The sequence below is a fragment of the Pyxicephalus adspersus genome, unplaced genomic scaffold, assembly GCF_032062135.1.
Source record: "Pyxicephalus adspersus unplaced genomic scaffold, UCB_Pads_2.0 Sca22, whole genome shotgun sequence".
NCBI lineage: Eukaryota > Metazoa > Chordata > Amphibia > Anura > Pyxicephalidae > Pyxicephalus > Pyxicephalus adspersus.
The window spans coordinates 23,479-42,000 of NW_027317029.1; the positions used below are offsets into that span (position 1 = coordinate 23,479).

Genomic DNA, 18,522 nt, shown 5'->3' on the forward strand with positions numbered 1-18,522 from the left:
TTCAGGGCACATCTAGAAACACAATTTTTTTACCATAGTTCTATACCACAACACCCATCTGAGATCATCTACTATATGTGGTTTCCAGATCTGAATGTTTCCATAAAAGAAACCTCTGGTGGGTTCCCTGGGCATTTGCTAAGGCCTGTAATTATATACATATATAATTATGACATTTGCAAACTGTCAGGCTTCATGTTATATACTGGTATACCAACTCTTACTGGTAGATTTAGGAAAGGTATTGGTAGAGATTTTATGTTTACTGATCTGGTAATGACATGTTATTATACAAGATGTAATCATTATATTAGGTAGGTGTGACAAGGCTTTCACTACAGATGCAATATGCACTGCCAAATTCAACAAAAATATATGTATGTGGGAACCTTGGGAACCCACCAGTGTATACATGCGTCACAGCCAACTTAATCAAGGCCCTTACTGTTCTATGTGAGTATATCCTGCTTAAAAGGGGGGGCGCGGACTATACTTAAAAAAAAAAAAAGAACAGCTTTCCCAATCTGACACCACCTTTGGAAAGTTCACAAAGGCATCACTGTGTCGCCTAAACCTGCACAAAATGTTACTGTTTGCTGCTCTGAGCCCAGAGGTAAAGTGAAGGAAATAATAGGCATTCCACTTTTCCCATGAGACTTCTTTTTTGTAGATGAATATGGGCAGCTCTGAATGGCCTGTCTCTACCTTCCATGACCTTTTCTGTACTGTACAATACAACAAGTGTTAACCAATAATTTGCTGGGGAAATTAGGAGGCTTTGCAGCATCTTTCTTACATGTACTATGTCTGCCTGGCATTTTCTAAAAAAAATGGAATGTAAATTAATGTGTTTTTTTTTTCACAACATTTTATTTTGCAATATTAAAGCATAGGTTTGTTTTGGCACAAGACATATATCAATATATTTGGCACAAAAAGCTAAACACAGAACGGTCTCCAGGCACTGACCAGAAAGGAAGGCATCTTGATGAATGGTCACCCTTTATGAAAGAAAGAATATTAGAGAATAATATACACTAAAGGGAAGAGGGTGGGGAGGTAAGCACTACCACCTACTGCTCCCCTACCATGCCAGACCAGATAGCACTGTTAGTGGTTAGGTTTAAATTAAAGTTACAGCACCACAACTGGGTTCAAAGCTACAACTTTATCATTCAATATATAGTCCAATAAAAAGTTAAAAAAAAAAAAAAAACATGAAATGTTTGTAAAACCAGCAACTAAAATCCCAAGTTACCAAAACCCCAATACCATGTTCATTTAGGGTTTTTTTATTTTTTTTTTTTTATTTTCAGTTTTTATAAATTCTTATAGCTGGTTATCCTGTCATGCCATACTGTGTCCTGTGCCCAGGGCATCTTCCTTTGCCCAGTAAATGTCTCTCATAATAGACATTTTAATCTCTCACTGACCAGCATACATCCTCCTTACTTCTGCATTCTGTACGCTATGTTGAAAATTACATTGCCCTGTGCTTCATTATATGAGCCTAGTTTATTATAGCTCTCCAAGACTGGAGAAGATGGACTATAATAGGAGAACTTGGGTGATCCAGATTCATCTCAGCAAGTAGTACAATAAACAGACTTGACCCCCACACTCCATACATTTTATGTCTGACTATGTATTAGTGTTTTCAGCTGATCATTGCTATGCAGTTAGCAGCTAAGGAAGTTCTTTTTTAAGGTATACTCAGACAAATTGTTAGCTAGCTGTGCATAATTACTTTTTATCCTTTAGGTTTATGTAAGTGAGTCTGTCACTCATACGAAAGTAATAATGACGTATAAATAATTAAATATAACAATTGGGCAGTATATCTACATTTTCATGATTAACCATACATTTGTACGTGCACTTATTTGCTTTGTAAAATGATAATGACAGGTTACCCCGGCTCACAAGTGTTCTTCCAGCAGTACTGCCTGCAGGTACCCAGCTTGTTCAGCCCAGCATATAGTACACCTGCCCCAGACAGCGCCCTCTAGTGTAGTTCAGAAAAAGCTTCTACACAGCAAAGCAAAATGTAAACACAGAGCTAGAGCAGGCCTTTTTTTGGAGGAAAGAGAATTCCAAGTGGTGAAGTTGGTTTTGGAGCAGAGATTAAGAGGAAGCAGTAACAAAACAGATACATTAACAATATTCCTGAGGAGAAAATAACTAACTGAAAATGTTAAAGCTCATTCTGATCTAACACTAGTGAAGATGCTTAGACTTGGTCTTCCTACTTCATCTTTACGTGACAAAATAGAGTGGTTGTGGAATTTCTATGTCTGTGCTGAATGTGTCCACAGGATCAGACAATATGAGATGGAATAAGATCAATGTATATAAATGAAGGTAATAATACTGAAGCACCTTGAAAACAGTATGGGCTATCTGGTGAGTTGTTGTTAGTTGCATCCACATCCTGGTAAGAGGCACTGATAGGCAATCTTCCGCAATCATTCTGGTATGGTGGGTAATGGATAGCACCATCTTTAGGCAGCTGGTAGTATGGTGAGTTAGCAGTATTAAATGGAAATGTTTTTAAAGAAGAATTTCTCTCTGGAACATCTGGAAGAAGCTCGCTGATAAGTCTGTGGAGAATACTATTATCGGGCAAGCTCCCACGTCTTTTTTCTGCTTTTATTTGGTCGCAGATATCCTGAAGTGCAGAGTCCAGAGCTTCAAACACAGAAGCTTTACATCGGCTCTTTTCAGATTGCCTTTTAGGTGTAGATGTTTTTTTCCTACGAAAAGGCACTGGACTAACAAGAAATGCAATTTTGGAAAGGCCTGAATCCGTTTCTCGTCTTCCTGAGGGTTCACTTTTCTCCTGCTTAGCCCTCTCATGTTTTAACATGGTGGTGAAACGTGTGTATGAAGCTGGGCAGCGTCCTTTGCAAGAGCTGATAAGATGTCTGTGGTGATGATGGTGATGATGGTGGTGGTGATGGTGATGGCCAGACCCATAAAAGCTCTCAGATGATGTAAAGGAATAGTGGTCAAAATCACTCTCACTGCAAAAAGACGATCCTTCAATTTGAATAAAGTCACTTAAGTCTGAAACAACTGCATCGGGATCACTGTCTGATAATTCAGTATGTGACCGTGGAATCTGGTCACTTGTAACCTCAATGTGAACAGGAACCAAAGATTTTGATTTCCCATTGTGCTGTACCTGAGGTATATGTCTATCTGGAGTGTCTTCATCCAACAAAGATTCAATGGAAAACCTTCGTTTAGGACATGAACTACCAGTGGAAATATCTAAGCTCACTGCAGACAACATCTCCTCTCCAAGATTTGGCATAGATTTGGATTTCTGAATAAGCTGCTCAAATTCTGATATTCTGGTTGGAACCATATCTCTTGGCAATTCTTCTGATTCAGCTCTCCAGCTGGCAAATATACCTTTTTGCTGTTCCTGCTCATATTGCATTATTCGGGATTTAACAGAGCAAATTACTTCGGAGGTCATTAGGTCTTTGCGGTTTATGCGGTGCATTTTTTTGTACAGTTTTAGAAAACCTGGAGTGTCATGAGCAGATCTGTGGCGAGACCTGGACTTGTTAGCACCACAGCCTTCAGCTGGAAAAGTACTGTCCCAAGCCATGGGATTATTCTGCTTTGATTTCTCATCGCATAACAATGAGCCCATGCTTTCAGATTTGATCTGTGTGTTGGAGAAACTGTTGTGATCTTCTGACAGTAGGTCATCACAACTTCTAGACTTTATTTTTGGTGATGCTGTTTCCTCTGTGCTGCTCCACACCTCTGCATTCTGTCGAGTCATATGCCAACCATTCCTAAAGCCAATTGAGCGTTTTGTATCATCAGGCACAGCTAAATGGTGACTATAGCCACTACAGTAATCTAGTGATTTTGAGTAGTTTGGATTGTGAACAGAGTAAGTGCAGAGGGGGGGATACATTCTGCTAATCTCCCCACCTTCAGATCCAAAGAGCAGCATGGTAAGAAAGAGATATTTCCAAAAATTAACAGACTGACAGCAAAAGATAAAGTGTTAGTTACAAACAGAAACAGAAAAAGAAAAGAGCATCCAATGGACATAAACCAGGTGTGTAACACACTCAAGTGATGCAGACTCGAAAAGTTTTTATTCCATGACAAAATTCTCTTAATAATAACAGAAATAATTATGTACATAATATGTCCAGTAAATCTCTTGGTGAAAAGTGAAAAGTATTACTAGATTCTACTGCATGCAGGACCATATGTTAGAAGATAAATGCCCTTTTGCTGTAAAATGTTTTAGTGACTAAAGAAATAGTAGCAACACTGTCCAAATAAAATATACAAAAGCAAGAATGTATATATATAATAAAACCACTTTATATTTTAAATAAAAACTGTTTATTTTACTACTGCAACAATCTAAAAAAACGATATATTTAAATATACCACTAGATGGTGCTGTTGCAATGAAAATCATATATTGAAAACTACTTGCATGCTCCCATTGTGATATAAAGTGTAAAACTGAATAATATTTTTCATACCTTTTGATCGTGAAGGAGATGGAGGTGAAGAATTAATAAATTGTTTCCTCAGAGTGTTTGTGCCTTGAACTCCCGTTCGGCTTAGGGTGTGTCTATTTGCATTCTGGTCACTGTGAGCTCTCTGATGGCCCACATTGGGCTCAGACTTCCGTCTCTTCCTGTAGTCACTTGAAGAGCTTCATGCAAAAACAAATTACATTTAACATTATTTTTTTATTTGTGGTCCAGAGTTTTTCAGGCAGCATTTCCAAGCTGAATGCAAGTCTGCATTATGTTTAATTTTTCTTTTAAAATACTTTAGTGAAATGCATTGTGAAGCCTGGCTTGTGTCCAAGGCTCACTCCCAAAAATCAATATGAACCTCCAGAACAATCGGAGTGTGACACTGCAGCTTCCTAGTACAGACTTCATGCTGGGAGGAATGATTTTATTATATTAATGGTACAAGAGCATAAAGGTTATGACTATTCTGAATGCAACTCACGGGTGCTTCAGATTGCTTCTGCACGAACACATACACATTTATCCATATCACATCACAAAACAATATTGTATGACCAATTATAGCACTGGGAGTATAGATAAACCATAGTTAATTACAGTCTTTGTTTAACTTTCACAGACAAAACTGAATTAAAAACATTCACTGGTGTCTCACTTTTCCAGCGCCAGCTTTGATGTCAGCATTCTACTGAGGACTGCAACCACTAAAGTTAATAATGGCTTAATTATGTGAACAGACCATGTCCAATGCTCATGTGTACTAAGCCATCCCCTAGATTTATTAAAGCTCTCCAAGACTGGAGAAGATAGGCTGTCATGGGTGAATCTGAGTGATCCAGCAAATCTGGAATGCATCTGGTTCATTTGCTAATAGGAAGCAATCTTTAAGAAACTCCGTTCTGGGTTTTCTGGATAAAATAAATTGGGCCCTCTGAGTACAATAGGGATTAGATAAATGCAAGGGAAGCCCATACCGACATCCATATGACAAATTAAAGGTGAATGATTTGTCGTTAGTGACTTCTTTCTCTAATTATTGCAATGGGAATTCGGAGTTTACTCGAAGGAAGTGAACCAACCTAACGTCTGATACTAGAATATGAAAGATGGAATAGAAGATACGCTAGTCACAGGTAACAACATTTTTATTGGTAATTTGTGTGCATTTTGTCATCAAACCTTATGGATTCTATTGGATGTATATAGAGTAAGTGTATGATTACTAAGTATTAAAGAAATCATCACATCAGCATACAGTTTCTTATACTGAGTTGCAATAAAATCACTAACATGGTAATGTAATATTTAAAAGTTGTATTTTATGTTAATGCAGCTTCCAAAAAAAAAAAAAATGACATCCTGTCATGCAGATTTTACCTAGTTCAGGCACTTCCTGTTATGGGCTGACAACTGTTTCCTAGTTTAGCTGATGTGTTGTCAGCCTGTCATGCTCTCCTGAAACTATGCGGCTTGGACTAAGTGGCTCTGGAAACACACGCAGGCATAGACTACTAGGAAGTCAAACCTGAGCAACAATATGCATTTAAAACTGGGGTAAGTGAATGTAGATAGGAAGTGATTGAAGATGGGTGAAAGTGATTAGCAGCACTGAAATACAAAAAAGGTAAAACCAGCATAGTACAAACATGAATTGGTGCTAAAGCAAAGTGAATGTGATCCAGTTATGGTTTGGACCTACGGTCTCTACTGCTCCAACCCTTTCTTTTTTACCACTTCAACCTGCTATCAGGTAAATACCCAGTTCCTGTACAATGAATAGAAGTTAAAAAAGTTTACCTTGAAGGTCTTTCCATGCCTTTGTCTATGGAGGGTTGGTATAAAGAGGTCTACAAAACAGGAAAAAAAAAAAAAAGACATTCAGGCGGACATTCACTGATTTGTGGTTTTTTCTACTTTCTGTAAATCATTGACAATGACTGAGAGAGTGCACAGGACAGCTCTGTAAGGAAGCAAATAAGAGGCTATTGGTAATAACCTGAGAAATAACATTATCTACAAATGACATACATTAACAATGTTTTTTTTTATATTTTCCAATAATTATTTTTAATAATCTTACTATACCAATGTGTTACAGTGGATATAAAGTACATTTTATTCTGTAACTTGCCTTCATTTTCCTGACTCTAATAATGTTTATCTGTTAGAAATGACAAGTTCTATACAAATAGAAAAGAAAGGGGACTGAAAGCAAAAAATAAAAACCATGCTTTTTTACACTTTGGAACAGCTGAGATTATGGAGTAATGCATTAAAATGCTACAAAGTACAATAGGCTCCATTTATTAAAGCTCTCCAAAGGCTGGATAGTATACACTTTCAGTGAATCTGGGTGATCCAGCAAACCTTGAATGGATCTGGTCCAGGACTGAAAACATCTGCTGACAAATTTCAAATGACTAAGAATGCAATTTCAGGTTTGAAAGTGTATCCCCCACAGACTTTGGAGAGCTTCAATAAATCAGGCCCAATGTATCTAAGTGGTAACATTGTGTCAGTGGTCAGTATAACAAGCAGTAACTCCACTCAGTAAAGTACAATGTATCATCTGCAGCTCTTGCCAGAACAAAAAACACATGCAGTTAAATGCAAGGCACGGTTTAAACAATTCATCTCCCATATCGGTACATCCCACCCTATGGATCGGAGCAGTTTTTTTTACAAATGCCAGCTTATACTGCAATAATTTTGTCATTCCTTAAGAACAATAAAGTAGTAAGTACATTTTTTGGTGTTAGAAGATTAAAATTTGAGGTAAGAGAAATTCAAAAGAACTGCTGTATAAGAAATCAAAATGCCTGCCTAATTCTGTTCCCAAATTATCCTTTCTCATTTAGTACAATTTATTCTATGTTACTTGGAGTGACCAACGTCACAGAGTACAGTTCCAGGAGTAGTAACAGTGATTTCCAACAGTGCTTGAGTTCTGTGTGCATATTCTGTTTTTTTCTACAATGTAGATGGTTGGGGGGGGGGGGTTTATTGTTCACAAAATATTAACAAACATTGGGATGACATGGGAGTTCAGTAGACATATATGATCCAAGCACAGGATGGTTCATGGTTGGCTCTGTGGCTAGCTCTTTTGCCTTTGCAGTGCTAGGTGCCAGATTTGATTCTCAGCCAGGACACTATCTGCATGGAGTTTGTATGTGTTTGTGTGGGTTTCCTCTGGGTACTCTGATTTGCTCCCACATTGCAAAAACATGCAGTTAAAGCGTACCTAACCTCAGAATTTTCACTTTACATAAAGGGGTAGACAACCTGTTTAGGTAAGGTAAAAATTCAGTTGTTTTTTTTTAAAAAAAGGGTGTTGCACTGAAGAAAAAAAAGAAAGGATGCAGCACTGCCCCCTAATTCTCGATAACCTAGACAGTCAAGAATGAATGGGAGCGCAAAGCCTCCCGGGATACCTATGTCAGGCATCCTGGAAGGCTCTTGGGCGCTACTACTGAGCATTTCGGGCATGCACAGAAGGAGCCTTTTTGCACAAAGGGAAAAATTTGCCGATCTTACGCATGAGCAGTGAGATCAGCAATTTGTGATTCCATCCTCTGTCACCCAATGTTGTGCCTGGGTCTGGTTACGTAGGAAGAAGAACAGGAAGATGAGAAGATGGCGGGGCCCGGAGTGCCGACTCCGGGACGGATGCAGGGATGACGCGGGACCCGATGCAGGACACCCCCAGAGAGGATTTTTGCATTTTTGAGTTTAGTTCCTTGGCTTTAGTTATTTGGCTTCCCCCCAATTCGACCTTAAACTGTGATATTCTGGGCAAGGGTAGCACTCTTGCCTGTGCAGCGCTAGGTCCCCGGTTCGAATCTTGGTCAGGACACTATCTGCATGTAGTTTGCAGGTTCTCCCCGTGTCTGTGTGGATTTTCTTCCACATCCCAAAAACATGCAGTGAGGTTAATTGGCTTCCCCCCAAAAATTGCCCTTAAACTGTATAACTGATATATGACTATGGTTGGGACATTAGATTGTGAGCCCCTTTGAGGGACAGATAGTGACAAGACTTTGTACAGCGCTGTGTAATTTGATGGCGCTATATAAATACTGTGTAATAATAAAAATGACATATGACTATGGTAGATTGAGAGCCCCTTTGCGGAAAGTTTGTGACATGACTATGGACTTTGTAAAGGGCTGTGTAATTTGTGTTATATAAATAATGTGTGATAATAGGTAATGTGTGGTTTCATCTCCCATCTTGTATTTATGGGGATGTGCTCATTATTGAGGGTTTGGATATAGCATGACTATCATTCATTGTAAATTGACAAAAAAAAACTTACACAAGTCATACTATAGCCTGCTTTTTAAATTAAGAGTTTTCCATTCTTTAGACATATAATAATAAACACCTAACTTGTCTGTCCAGAGAATTGAATTCATGATACAAAATACAACACAGGCTTACCCTACTGACTTCAAATGGCATGCATGATAAGGCATAAAAACCAAGATCTAAAAGGTAAATATAACTGCCAGAAAACTCTGTGGGCCTCAAGTGTCTGATTGTATACCATTGTAAATTTCTATCCTGGCAACCAATCAGTTTCTACTTTTTGCCTGTTGATGTTAGAATATAAGGCATTAGTAATTAAACACTAATTGGTTGCTAGGAGGGGAACACTGACCAAACATAAAGTACATACAAAAGTCCTAAGAACAAGTATCCAGGTCATTTCACATTATTTGAGGAGGGACAGAAATCAGGTTGTGTTTGCTATTATTTATCACACTTGTGTTGTGCATTCTCATAGAATTGTACGAATGAATAAGTCCCATGTATGTGCACAAGCTGTAATTGTAGAAACGGTGTCTTTTATAGAACTGTATTCACATTGAAGGGTACTTGCTGCACTAGAATTACCTTTAATCCAAAACTCTCCTGGTATGAAAAGTTTGAATCGGTGTATAGTACATTTCTATAAAGAAGACACATGTATTCTTCTATAAATTTGGATTCTTACGTCTGATTTAAACTGGTCACTCCTTCTCTATTGGCTGTGTAGTGAAGCACTGCACTCAAACCATTCTTATTTTTATCCAATCAGGCAGGCCCTTACACTACATAAATGTATAACCAGACTGTTACATGAATCAGCTTTAGATTTGTACATGTATGTAGTGGTGCAGCCTACCTAACAATTTATTTAACACTTGTATATTCAGTCGGTGGTAATTCTACAGTAGAATTAGACAATAGAGCTCTATTGATAAATTATTCCCTTGTCAATTCCTCTTAAATTTGTTGACAGATGGTTGATGGTTTTCTGATGGTATTCCTGATGATCCTGATGTTCCTGCAGTGTGCACAGGACAGCTTCATGACATATTTGGGATTTTCAGTATTCACCCATCCCTTAGCGCTAAGAATGGCTTTAAATTAGGTGATTTTCTCTAAAAAATTTCCAAAACTGTATTTTTCAGCAACAGTGTGACAATCTTAACTTGGAGGGGCTGGGGGCAGAATGTAATAAGCGGACCCTGCATAATAATGCAAGGTGGATTCATTAAGGCGAAGCAGAGACATAGGACTATACTAATCAGACTGATCTTTGCAGGGTACACATTTCACTTGACAGTAAAACATGAAAGGTAGCAGATTTTATGATGCCACAGAACCCTGTTAGTCTAGTCTGCACTTTTTTAAAGGACTGAAGTAGCCACAATTTGTAACTGATCATTGTTACTTTTCAATATTTATAATACAAGGATACAGTAGGAAGCCCTGTCTGCATTTTCTGTTTTCCTAACAAGCACTGTACCACTCATCTAGAAATGAGATTCATTTCCAAATAGTAACAAATAGAAACATTTTATAGATTTGTACTTTATCATCTTGCCAGTTGAAGAATGTCATGAAATGTTTTACAGAGAATACATCCTACAGCCTTTGCCATGTGTATCAAAACTATACATCTAAAGGTACTTTTCCTATTGTCTATATTTGGATCTATTACCTTTTACAGCTATAGCATCATATTGGGCGTAATGCTCATCAGGTAATAATGCTGAAAACCAGGCCAATATTCAGTGTGTGAATTGCTAATACTATCTGGCAACTCTTCAGTCTGAAGAACAGGCCATTTTTCACTTGGGCCAAACTGCTGACGGTAAGACAAAACGTTTTCAGAAGCCAGTGCATCAAGTTCAAAGAGAAGACTTGAGCTGTCTTGAAAGCTTTTAAATCTTCTCAAAGGCAGAAGCCATTTATTCCGGATTCTGTTAATGGCTACTCTCCATAATTTATCATTTATTTGGCAGGTAACTCCACATGAAAAATGTCCCTTGCAGTAAGTCCCTGCAGCCCTATACTCAATCATGATTTAGCTAGAGGCAAAGAACTAGGAATGTGAAAATGTGTTAAGTAAAAAACTAGAATGTCCATAATCTGACCACAAGGGCATTATGTACTGCTATTGTTACACATGTATGCTTCTTGGTTAACCATACCATCTTCTCACCCTAGGAAAGGAATGTTCCACAAGTAAACGGATGCAGAACAGTCAACACATTTTACCTTATGCACTCAGACCATGCAAACAAGGAATAAGATTTCATTTACCTCAGTAGACACACGAGGGGGACTCTCTTGCATATAATCCAATAGTTTTTTAGGAGGCTGGTGGCAGACACAGAACAAAAACGCAGAGGTGAAATGAATAATCATGATAGCAGACAGTTACCAATGTGATGGAGAATGGTGATGGAGTTACTTTGCCCAGAAAACTAAATTCAAAAGTGAAGAAAACAAACTAGCGAAATGAGAAAAAGCCAATAGAGAGTTAGTGAGCAGTTTTAAAATGGCTCCATGCAATACACACAACACAAAAAGCACACAGCTACACACTAATTTAACAATAGCATTGTCCAGTAACTGGCCTGATGACTCCAAGTAAAGAAAGCACACTAACAACTCACACACAAGACATGCAGGTCCAGCACACAAAAACACCCTATTTTGCACCATTTTTTCTGTGCACCTCTATAGTACAGCATGATGCTCTGCATCATTTAATATTAGAAGCTGTTTTTTCTGTTTAGAATACATGCAGACTTTAATCTAAGATGTAATGTTCACAGTAACTGTAGAGGCGTTTTTAAGGGGAGCAACAGGGGTTACCCAAAGTTCCATTTTTCTGGATGACACTGTAGCAACAACATCCAAGGAACTGTTGCAGTGTCCTAAAAACAAAACTTTTCTAATCTCACAGACTACAGGTAATCTTGCAGCAGCTTGATTCTGTTTCTGCTTTGTAAATATAGAATATTAAAAAGATCTGCAGTATTCTTTAATGTGCTACTGATTCTTTAAAACTACTTGCCAGAAAACTAAGCAACAGTAGAAGATCATCCTTACTGAAAACTATACAGTCAGAGAGCCAAATAAATAAGCAGATTGAATGACAGGTATATGTGACAGGTTTACCTAAAGTAGCATGTTTTGTTTTATATTTCAATTTAAGTAATTGGAAAATACCAAAAATAGAGTGGTATTAGTATTTTTTTTAACTAATATACAATTAATGTGTTACTCTAGCTTACATAAGGATTTATAGTGATCACATTTGCCTTTTTGTGTTTTTTAATTTAGCATTTAATTTACTTTTTGTGGGTGAACAAGCAGGTTTTAAACCATTTCAATGTTCAATAGTAGTCCCATAAAGCACCAGACTTTAATGAAGAAAATGAAGATGTGCTGTAGGTCAGCCAAACTTTGCCTGGCTGTTCTGCAACCTGTATGTATAGGACTATTAGACTAATGCACAAAAATCAATGAGATTAAAGAGATGGGATCAGGGAAGGACAGGACAAAGCTTGGACCAGACCCCTAAACATAGTGAATTAGTGATGGGTACTGCTGGCCAGCATTAAGAAATCCCCAGCCCACATAGTGTTGTGCCAAAATTTTAGGTTTGTGCCCATGAACAGCAGAAACAATGAGCTCTCTGCTGTCAAATCTTACTGTTCCTGCCAGCCAATGGCTGTCACATTCTTTATCTATAATTGGCAACTAGTTTTCTCTACCAGGTAGCCAAAATCATACAGACAACCAAACAGAATGAGAAACTTCCTTCTCTGATGCATCACAGAAATTGAATAGGAAGATCAAATATGTTTTACAGTGCATCTCTTTTTGGAGTATTGTAGCTGTACCAGACATCTTCAAATACAGCCCAGGCACTGACTAAAAGGAATTTACAGAAAATGAAAATCTTCCATGTGTTCTAGACCCCTCTTTGAATCACTATGTAATTATGTCTTACCAGCCAGATATCCATATTTCACAGAGCGGCTACAATCACAAATTGCAGCTCAGGCTTTAAAAAATGTAATGTTTTTGTATTGGAATCAGGGGTGGGGATCAGGGATACAGGCCTAGATTCTCCTTCCCAGCCTCATGAATTACAAACACTACATGTGTTACCCAGGACTTTAATTCAGCCCTATCTGCCCCGGTACCTTATGTCAGCAGAGTTCTGGGAGGGTGGGTTTACTGACATAGTAACACCAAACTGCTACTCCCAAATGCAGATATGCAAATTAATTGTCCTTCACTAATGTTTCATTCAGGTCTTAAGAAAGGGGAATATGTGAGGAAGAAAAGTGAAAGGGGAATATGTTGTAAAGTGTCTAAAAAGTTAGATTGAGGGGAAGGTGCATTCTGGCGGTAGCACATAAGGGGGCAAGGTTGTACAGGCTGTTATATATATATATATATATATATGTGTATATATGAGATTTTACCCTATATATTCCCTTATTTGAATTTTTGTGTGACTTAATTTTACCTTCCCATGGTGCCGTGGGTGAAATAAAACCTTAGAGTTGCCCTAATGAAAATTACATTTCTAATTCTGGTTTGCTGTATCAGATACACAACAGTGGGACAGAAGTACTTCTGTTGCTTGCTTCTAGAAAGGAAGTGTTCTCTCCTTGTTACCACTTGGGGAGTTTAATGCATATTAACAATTAAAGCTTCAGTAATCTGTACCAAAGTAGCTGTAAATCAATATAAGCTTAACTAGCTCTTAATAAATAACATAAAAATCAGTTGGACAGTTTTCAGATTTATTTAGGTTTGTGAGAAAAGCATTTCTAATAGCTGGAGTTCATACCTAACAGGCGCATTGGCCACACAGGATGTTTATTAATAAACTCTCCAGGTCTGCAGATTTTCCTACAACTTGTAACAAGTGTTTTTCAAATTGTGTGTCAGTATGGGGAAATGGCGAGACAGGATACAGCATGCAGACATAAAGGACACACTTATGAATGTCAGGCTGTGACTTACTGGTAGACCAAGAAGATCATCTGTTTCCCTAAACATAAATCACGTTGCTAGCGCATGTTATCGTCATCCAATAAACTGTTAAAGCTGATGCTTACTTATATCTCCAAATAGGTGCACAGCATTTGTTAATCCACGATGGTGCATAAGTGGGAGTTAATTAACCATAAGCTTCAAAGGATTAGCTTTTCCTACCAGCTATTGTAAGCATTAGTATCTAACCTCACTTACCGGATGTCCAAACTCCAGCTCTGAAAAGAATTTATACCATGGCTCATTTTCTAAATCTATCTCATCAGGATTTATGCGACCATTCTGGAGTAGGAAGCAAGGAGGGGGGAAGGAAACGGTACTCAAAAAATGCATTTGCTAAACTTAACAGTATTTGAGTAGGAAACAGAAGCATGTTAACAAGATGAGGGGCCACAGAACAAAATGTATTAATATTATGCTTTTTTCACTAATCTTATTTTTTACAAAATTCCACGGTATTCCTAATATTTTACTGGACCTATCGGACTCTTTTATGTTCTGCCACTACAAGACCGGACAAGTCACACAGTCATTTGTATGCCCACCCATTCAGTATTCACATTCCAGGATATGTATCACACATCAGTTACAAATACAGGATTTGAAATAAAATGTTGGATTACTACTGGCTCTATCAGGAGGGTGCGTACCTAACAATATTCTCAAATATATGGTTCTGTTTTGCAGAGTTCAAATTTCTGCCTTTATGTATAATTTACCATCCCCATCCAAACATTATCTTTCCATTGGTCTTGATGCAAATCTGTTTGACTTTACAGCTCCTATTCACAACTCATAACATTTATAGTTCTAAATTTTAGGAAACAGAGTAACAGGTCTCTGTGTCTATAGGTCTATATGTACTTTGCAGTTAAAGCAGAAAGGTCCATCCCTCATCTGCCTTCTCCACCCTTACCAAAATTTTGACTTTTTCATCCATTACAAAAATCTTCACATAGTTATTTAGAATCTTCCTACAGCCTACATGTGTGCCTAGGCAAGAATGACATTACTCTGCTTTCTTGCTACCTCCTGGGATACTTGCAGGAAAAATGTGCCTTCTTCCATGCAGAAGCTTCGCCTTGACTCAATTAAATGTCACCTTCTTTACAAAGCCATCATTGATCTTACTATTTGTGCTATGGTAAAAGCAAAAGGTAAAAAAAAAATTTCTAGGGCAATATTTTATGAAAGACAACTCTTTAGGCTGTTTTCTTGCCTAAAGACATATTTATCAAGTCTCATAAACTGCCAGCCTAGAAAATGTCACCATATCACCATAGTTTTCCAAGCATACAGTTTTATTGGCATTAGATAAATGGGTGATTTTTGTTTTTTAAACAAAAGATGAGTAACACTGCTTCTAGAACATGAAGTTCCACCACCATGAAATTGATAGCTGTGACATGTAAATATTATGACATCACACATGTCCAAGGTTTAGGTCCTTGTTTAAGGCTACTAGAGCATGAAAATATAGTGAACATTTTCAAACAGTGATTTGTCTTACAAGTTAGGAAAACAGTACTGTTGGCTCACAATTTAAGTCGAATCTGCACCCTAGTGTTTTGCTCGGGGTTGTCACCAAAAAAATTAGTGAAAATGCATAAAAATGTATCTAAGTGCAAGCATGTTGCCATGACACACACAAATGCATCATTGCAAGCATTGACATGCTATTGAAAGTACAGGCTGACCTGCGTATTTGCTACTTTTATGATGCTTGTATAGGTGCAGATGGACATTAGAGATCTTTAGTTTTTTTGAGTGCTGCTAGTCTTCTGTTGTGTTCCTTCACCTTTATAGATGAGCTACCTACAAGGCATACCTACCTCTAAACTTTACCTGAACTCAAGCTGTCCTGTTTAAATTAAAGGTAAGATTTTCCATAAAGCATGATTAGCCACATATCTTTACTTTGATTCTGTGAAGTCTCATTCTTCAAATATTCTTACTTCCTGCCCGAAGACTTGCTGCTAGTCTAGCGGAAGTCAGTGAGAATAAGTCAGAAATGGAACTTTGCAGAGACAAATTAAAGGTATGTTGAAGGTATAAACATTTATTCCTGGCAGGTAAAATGGCTGATTTTTATGTCATTGAAAAAATCTCCTGTCTACCCCTTCACCTTATTAGGTTTTCTTTCAAGAAGCAATACATTGAACACAGCCAATGAGTGATTGACACTAGAAATAAAAGTGTTTGTGTGTTCATTTAAGTGTTGAAAGAAATGTTGAAAGAATAGATTTTGCACAACACAGTGCAGCTTATTAGGAATGAGTCCTAAAAATATGCATACTTTTTGCATCCAGGTTAAAAAAACCTTATATAGTTTTCAGTCATGACTGACACATGATTGACACTGCAATATATTTGATAAATTATGTGCTTTTATAAAATATTTAAAAAAAACATATCCACACTAAACTGCTGCATTTTGACATCACTGACTTGACACTAAATTAAATCCTGTGCTCTTATTATAGTCTTCCATGAGGCTATCTCCATGTATAGTTTAATATAAAATACTGGACATACTGTGCCATCTCAGGACAAGAGATTAGAAGCACAATACTAACTGGGTCTGTGGGACAAGTCGCTGCTCCCACGCCGTTTACCTCTACATAAGAGCAGCTGAACCTCTTGGGAAATCTATGGCATGTGGTACATGATTGATATTATGTCATAGGTTTCACATTTAGTTTTTGTACACTGTTAGATTCATCAGGAGATGCAGTATTTATGCAGGACTGCAGCAAAGTTTGTTTGGCAACATGCCTAGGTTATTCCTGTCTAAGAAAAACAAGCCACTCCTGCCAGGCTAGACTGCTAGAGTATGGTTTCTTTAAATCTGGATTTTCCCACATCAACTGGAATCAGCCTAGAAATCTTACCATAACCTTGTAAAAGCCACTTAAATAGAACCTATCATGCACATTTGCAAAACTTACAACACTGTTGTCTGACTAAAAGCTCAAAGAGTATATAGTTACTCTCACATAAACATTTTACAGTAGCATTAGCTATAGAATAATTCTCCTATTTCTGTGTGTATGGCGTGAAACTAAGAAAACTGTAAGCTGCAGGACAAACCAACTCTGTTATATTGCTCTTTAGATAGTTTAGCAGGTGTGGAGATAATTACTCAGCAATGAATTTCATTGAAAAGTAAATATGATAGAAGCTTATTATACACAGTGCTTTAGGCAGAGAGTGGCACATCTACTTTATTCCTAAAAGAAATGAAAAAATTATGAATCTATTTTCTCCTGTCTGTGGAATCTAGTGTTTGTCCTGCAGCTGACTAAAATGTTACAGTGCATTTTTCTCAGTATTATGCTGGACTGTGTGCTGAAATCGTAGAATTGTATTGAGTTGTACCATGGGCTAGTGAAGTGTAAGCATATTTCTAAATCTATAAAGAAATTTGATTGCCATTGGAGCATATCATGAAAGCTAGTTTTAAATAATATTCATGTAAAAGTAAGAGGCAAAAACATAATTAGGAATTGTAATACTCTACTGTAAAATATATTGAGTATAAAAATTTAGCATACAAATGCTACTAACAGCAGTATTCAGACGCCTCCATTCTGGTTGAAACTTTTTATACAATATCTTTCTCTGAGAGTTAGGACAGGAACCTCTAACTAGGAAAAGTTCCCTGAAAAGCTAAGATAAATTACTACTTCAGCCATCCATTGCAGTTATTGATTTGACCAGATGCCTAGGCATTTGGTCAGATGATCTCATCTGAAGGGGCTTAAATAAATATCTTTCCATTCAGCCAAAATCATCATGAGCTGAGATGTGCGGTAATATGATTGGTGGTTGCAGAAGGCTGGAGTATTTTCTGTAGTACAATTTAGTATTATGGGGCCATCTATTCTGTAAATACAGCAATCATACAAGAGACATGGTAGTCAGGATAGGGAACTAAATTTTCACTTTAGGTCTCACAAATATGTGATTAGGATTTGGCTTGCCATCCCTTAAATCATCTATGTTTAACAGTCACATAAAGGAATTCCTGAACCTAAAATTTATTAAACATGCAGCAGAGAATGTATTATGGAAACGAAATGTCACATATGATGGGGGCAATATCATTTGATACATTTGTATTCCTTTAGAGAGGGGAAGGAAAAGCCAGTATTTTATCACACAATGCTAGTAACACTGAAACAAGAAGGTAAAGTGAATGATTGGTCTTCCTATGCTTTACCAAACACATGAACAGCACAGTTCCCAGCAGCGGGCCATAAAATGGAAGTAAACATTTAACAAAAAATACGTGTTTTTTTTTTTAAAGGCAGTTAAAAATGCTTATACTAAACTTGTTGTAACTAGTGTCGTTTTTATTTTACTACAGTCTGATCAGGAAAAGATACATTCTGTTTATTTGCTATAGAATAACCCACATTTGTGGAAGTTTAATTCCATAAGCCCCATTGATCCTTAATACCACCTATTTACCTGGGATTTCTACTCTTACAATCTCACAAAATATCACAAAACCTTAATGTCAGCTTTTAAGCTGTGATCTTACCGGTCTTTCGTGTTCAAGAATGGAGGACTTTCCAGGTTCATACTCAAAAATGCTTCTGGGTTCAGAACGAAACTTGCGTGTATCAACCTT

General features: G+C 37.4%; 1 protein-coding gene across 1 annotated transcript; it reads right to left on the reverse strand.

The window, feature by feature from the left end:
* Nucleotides 1-2,124: 2,124 nt before the first annotated feature.
* LOC140344801 (sorbin and SH3 domain-containing protein 2-like) lies at nucleotides 2,125-18,519 on the reverse strand (the record flags this gene model as incomplete). The annotated part of the gene is made up of 6 exons (XM_072432010.1): nucleotides 2,125-3,954; nucleotides 4,527-4,702; nucleotides 6,327-6,376; nucleotides 11,127-11,183; nucleotides 14,085-14,168; nucleotides 18,433-18,519. Coding segments are annotated over 6 exons (2,091 nt in total), but the record flags the coding sequence as incomplete, so codon positions are not given.
* Between the last annotated feature and the right edge of the window lie 3 nt (nucleotides 18,520-18,522).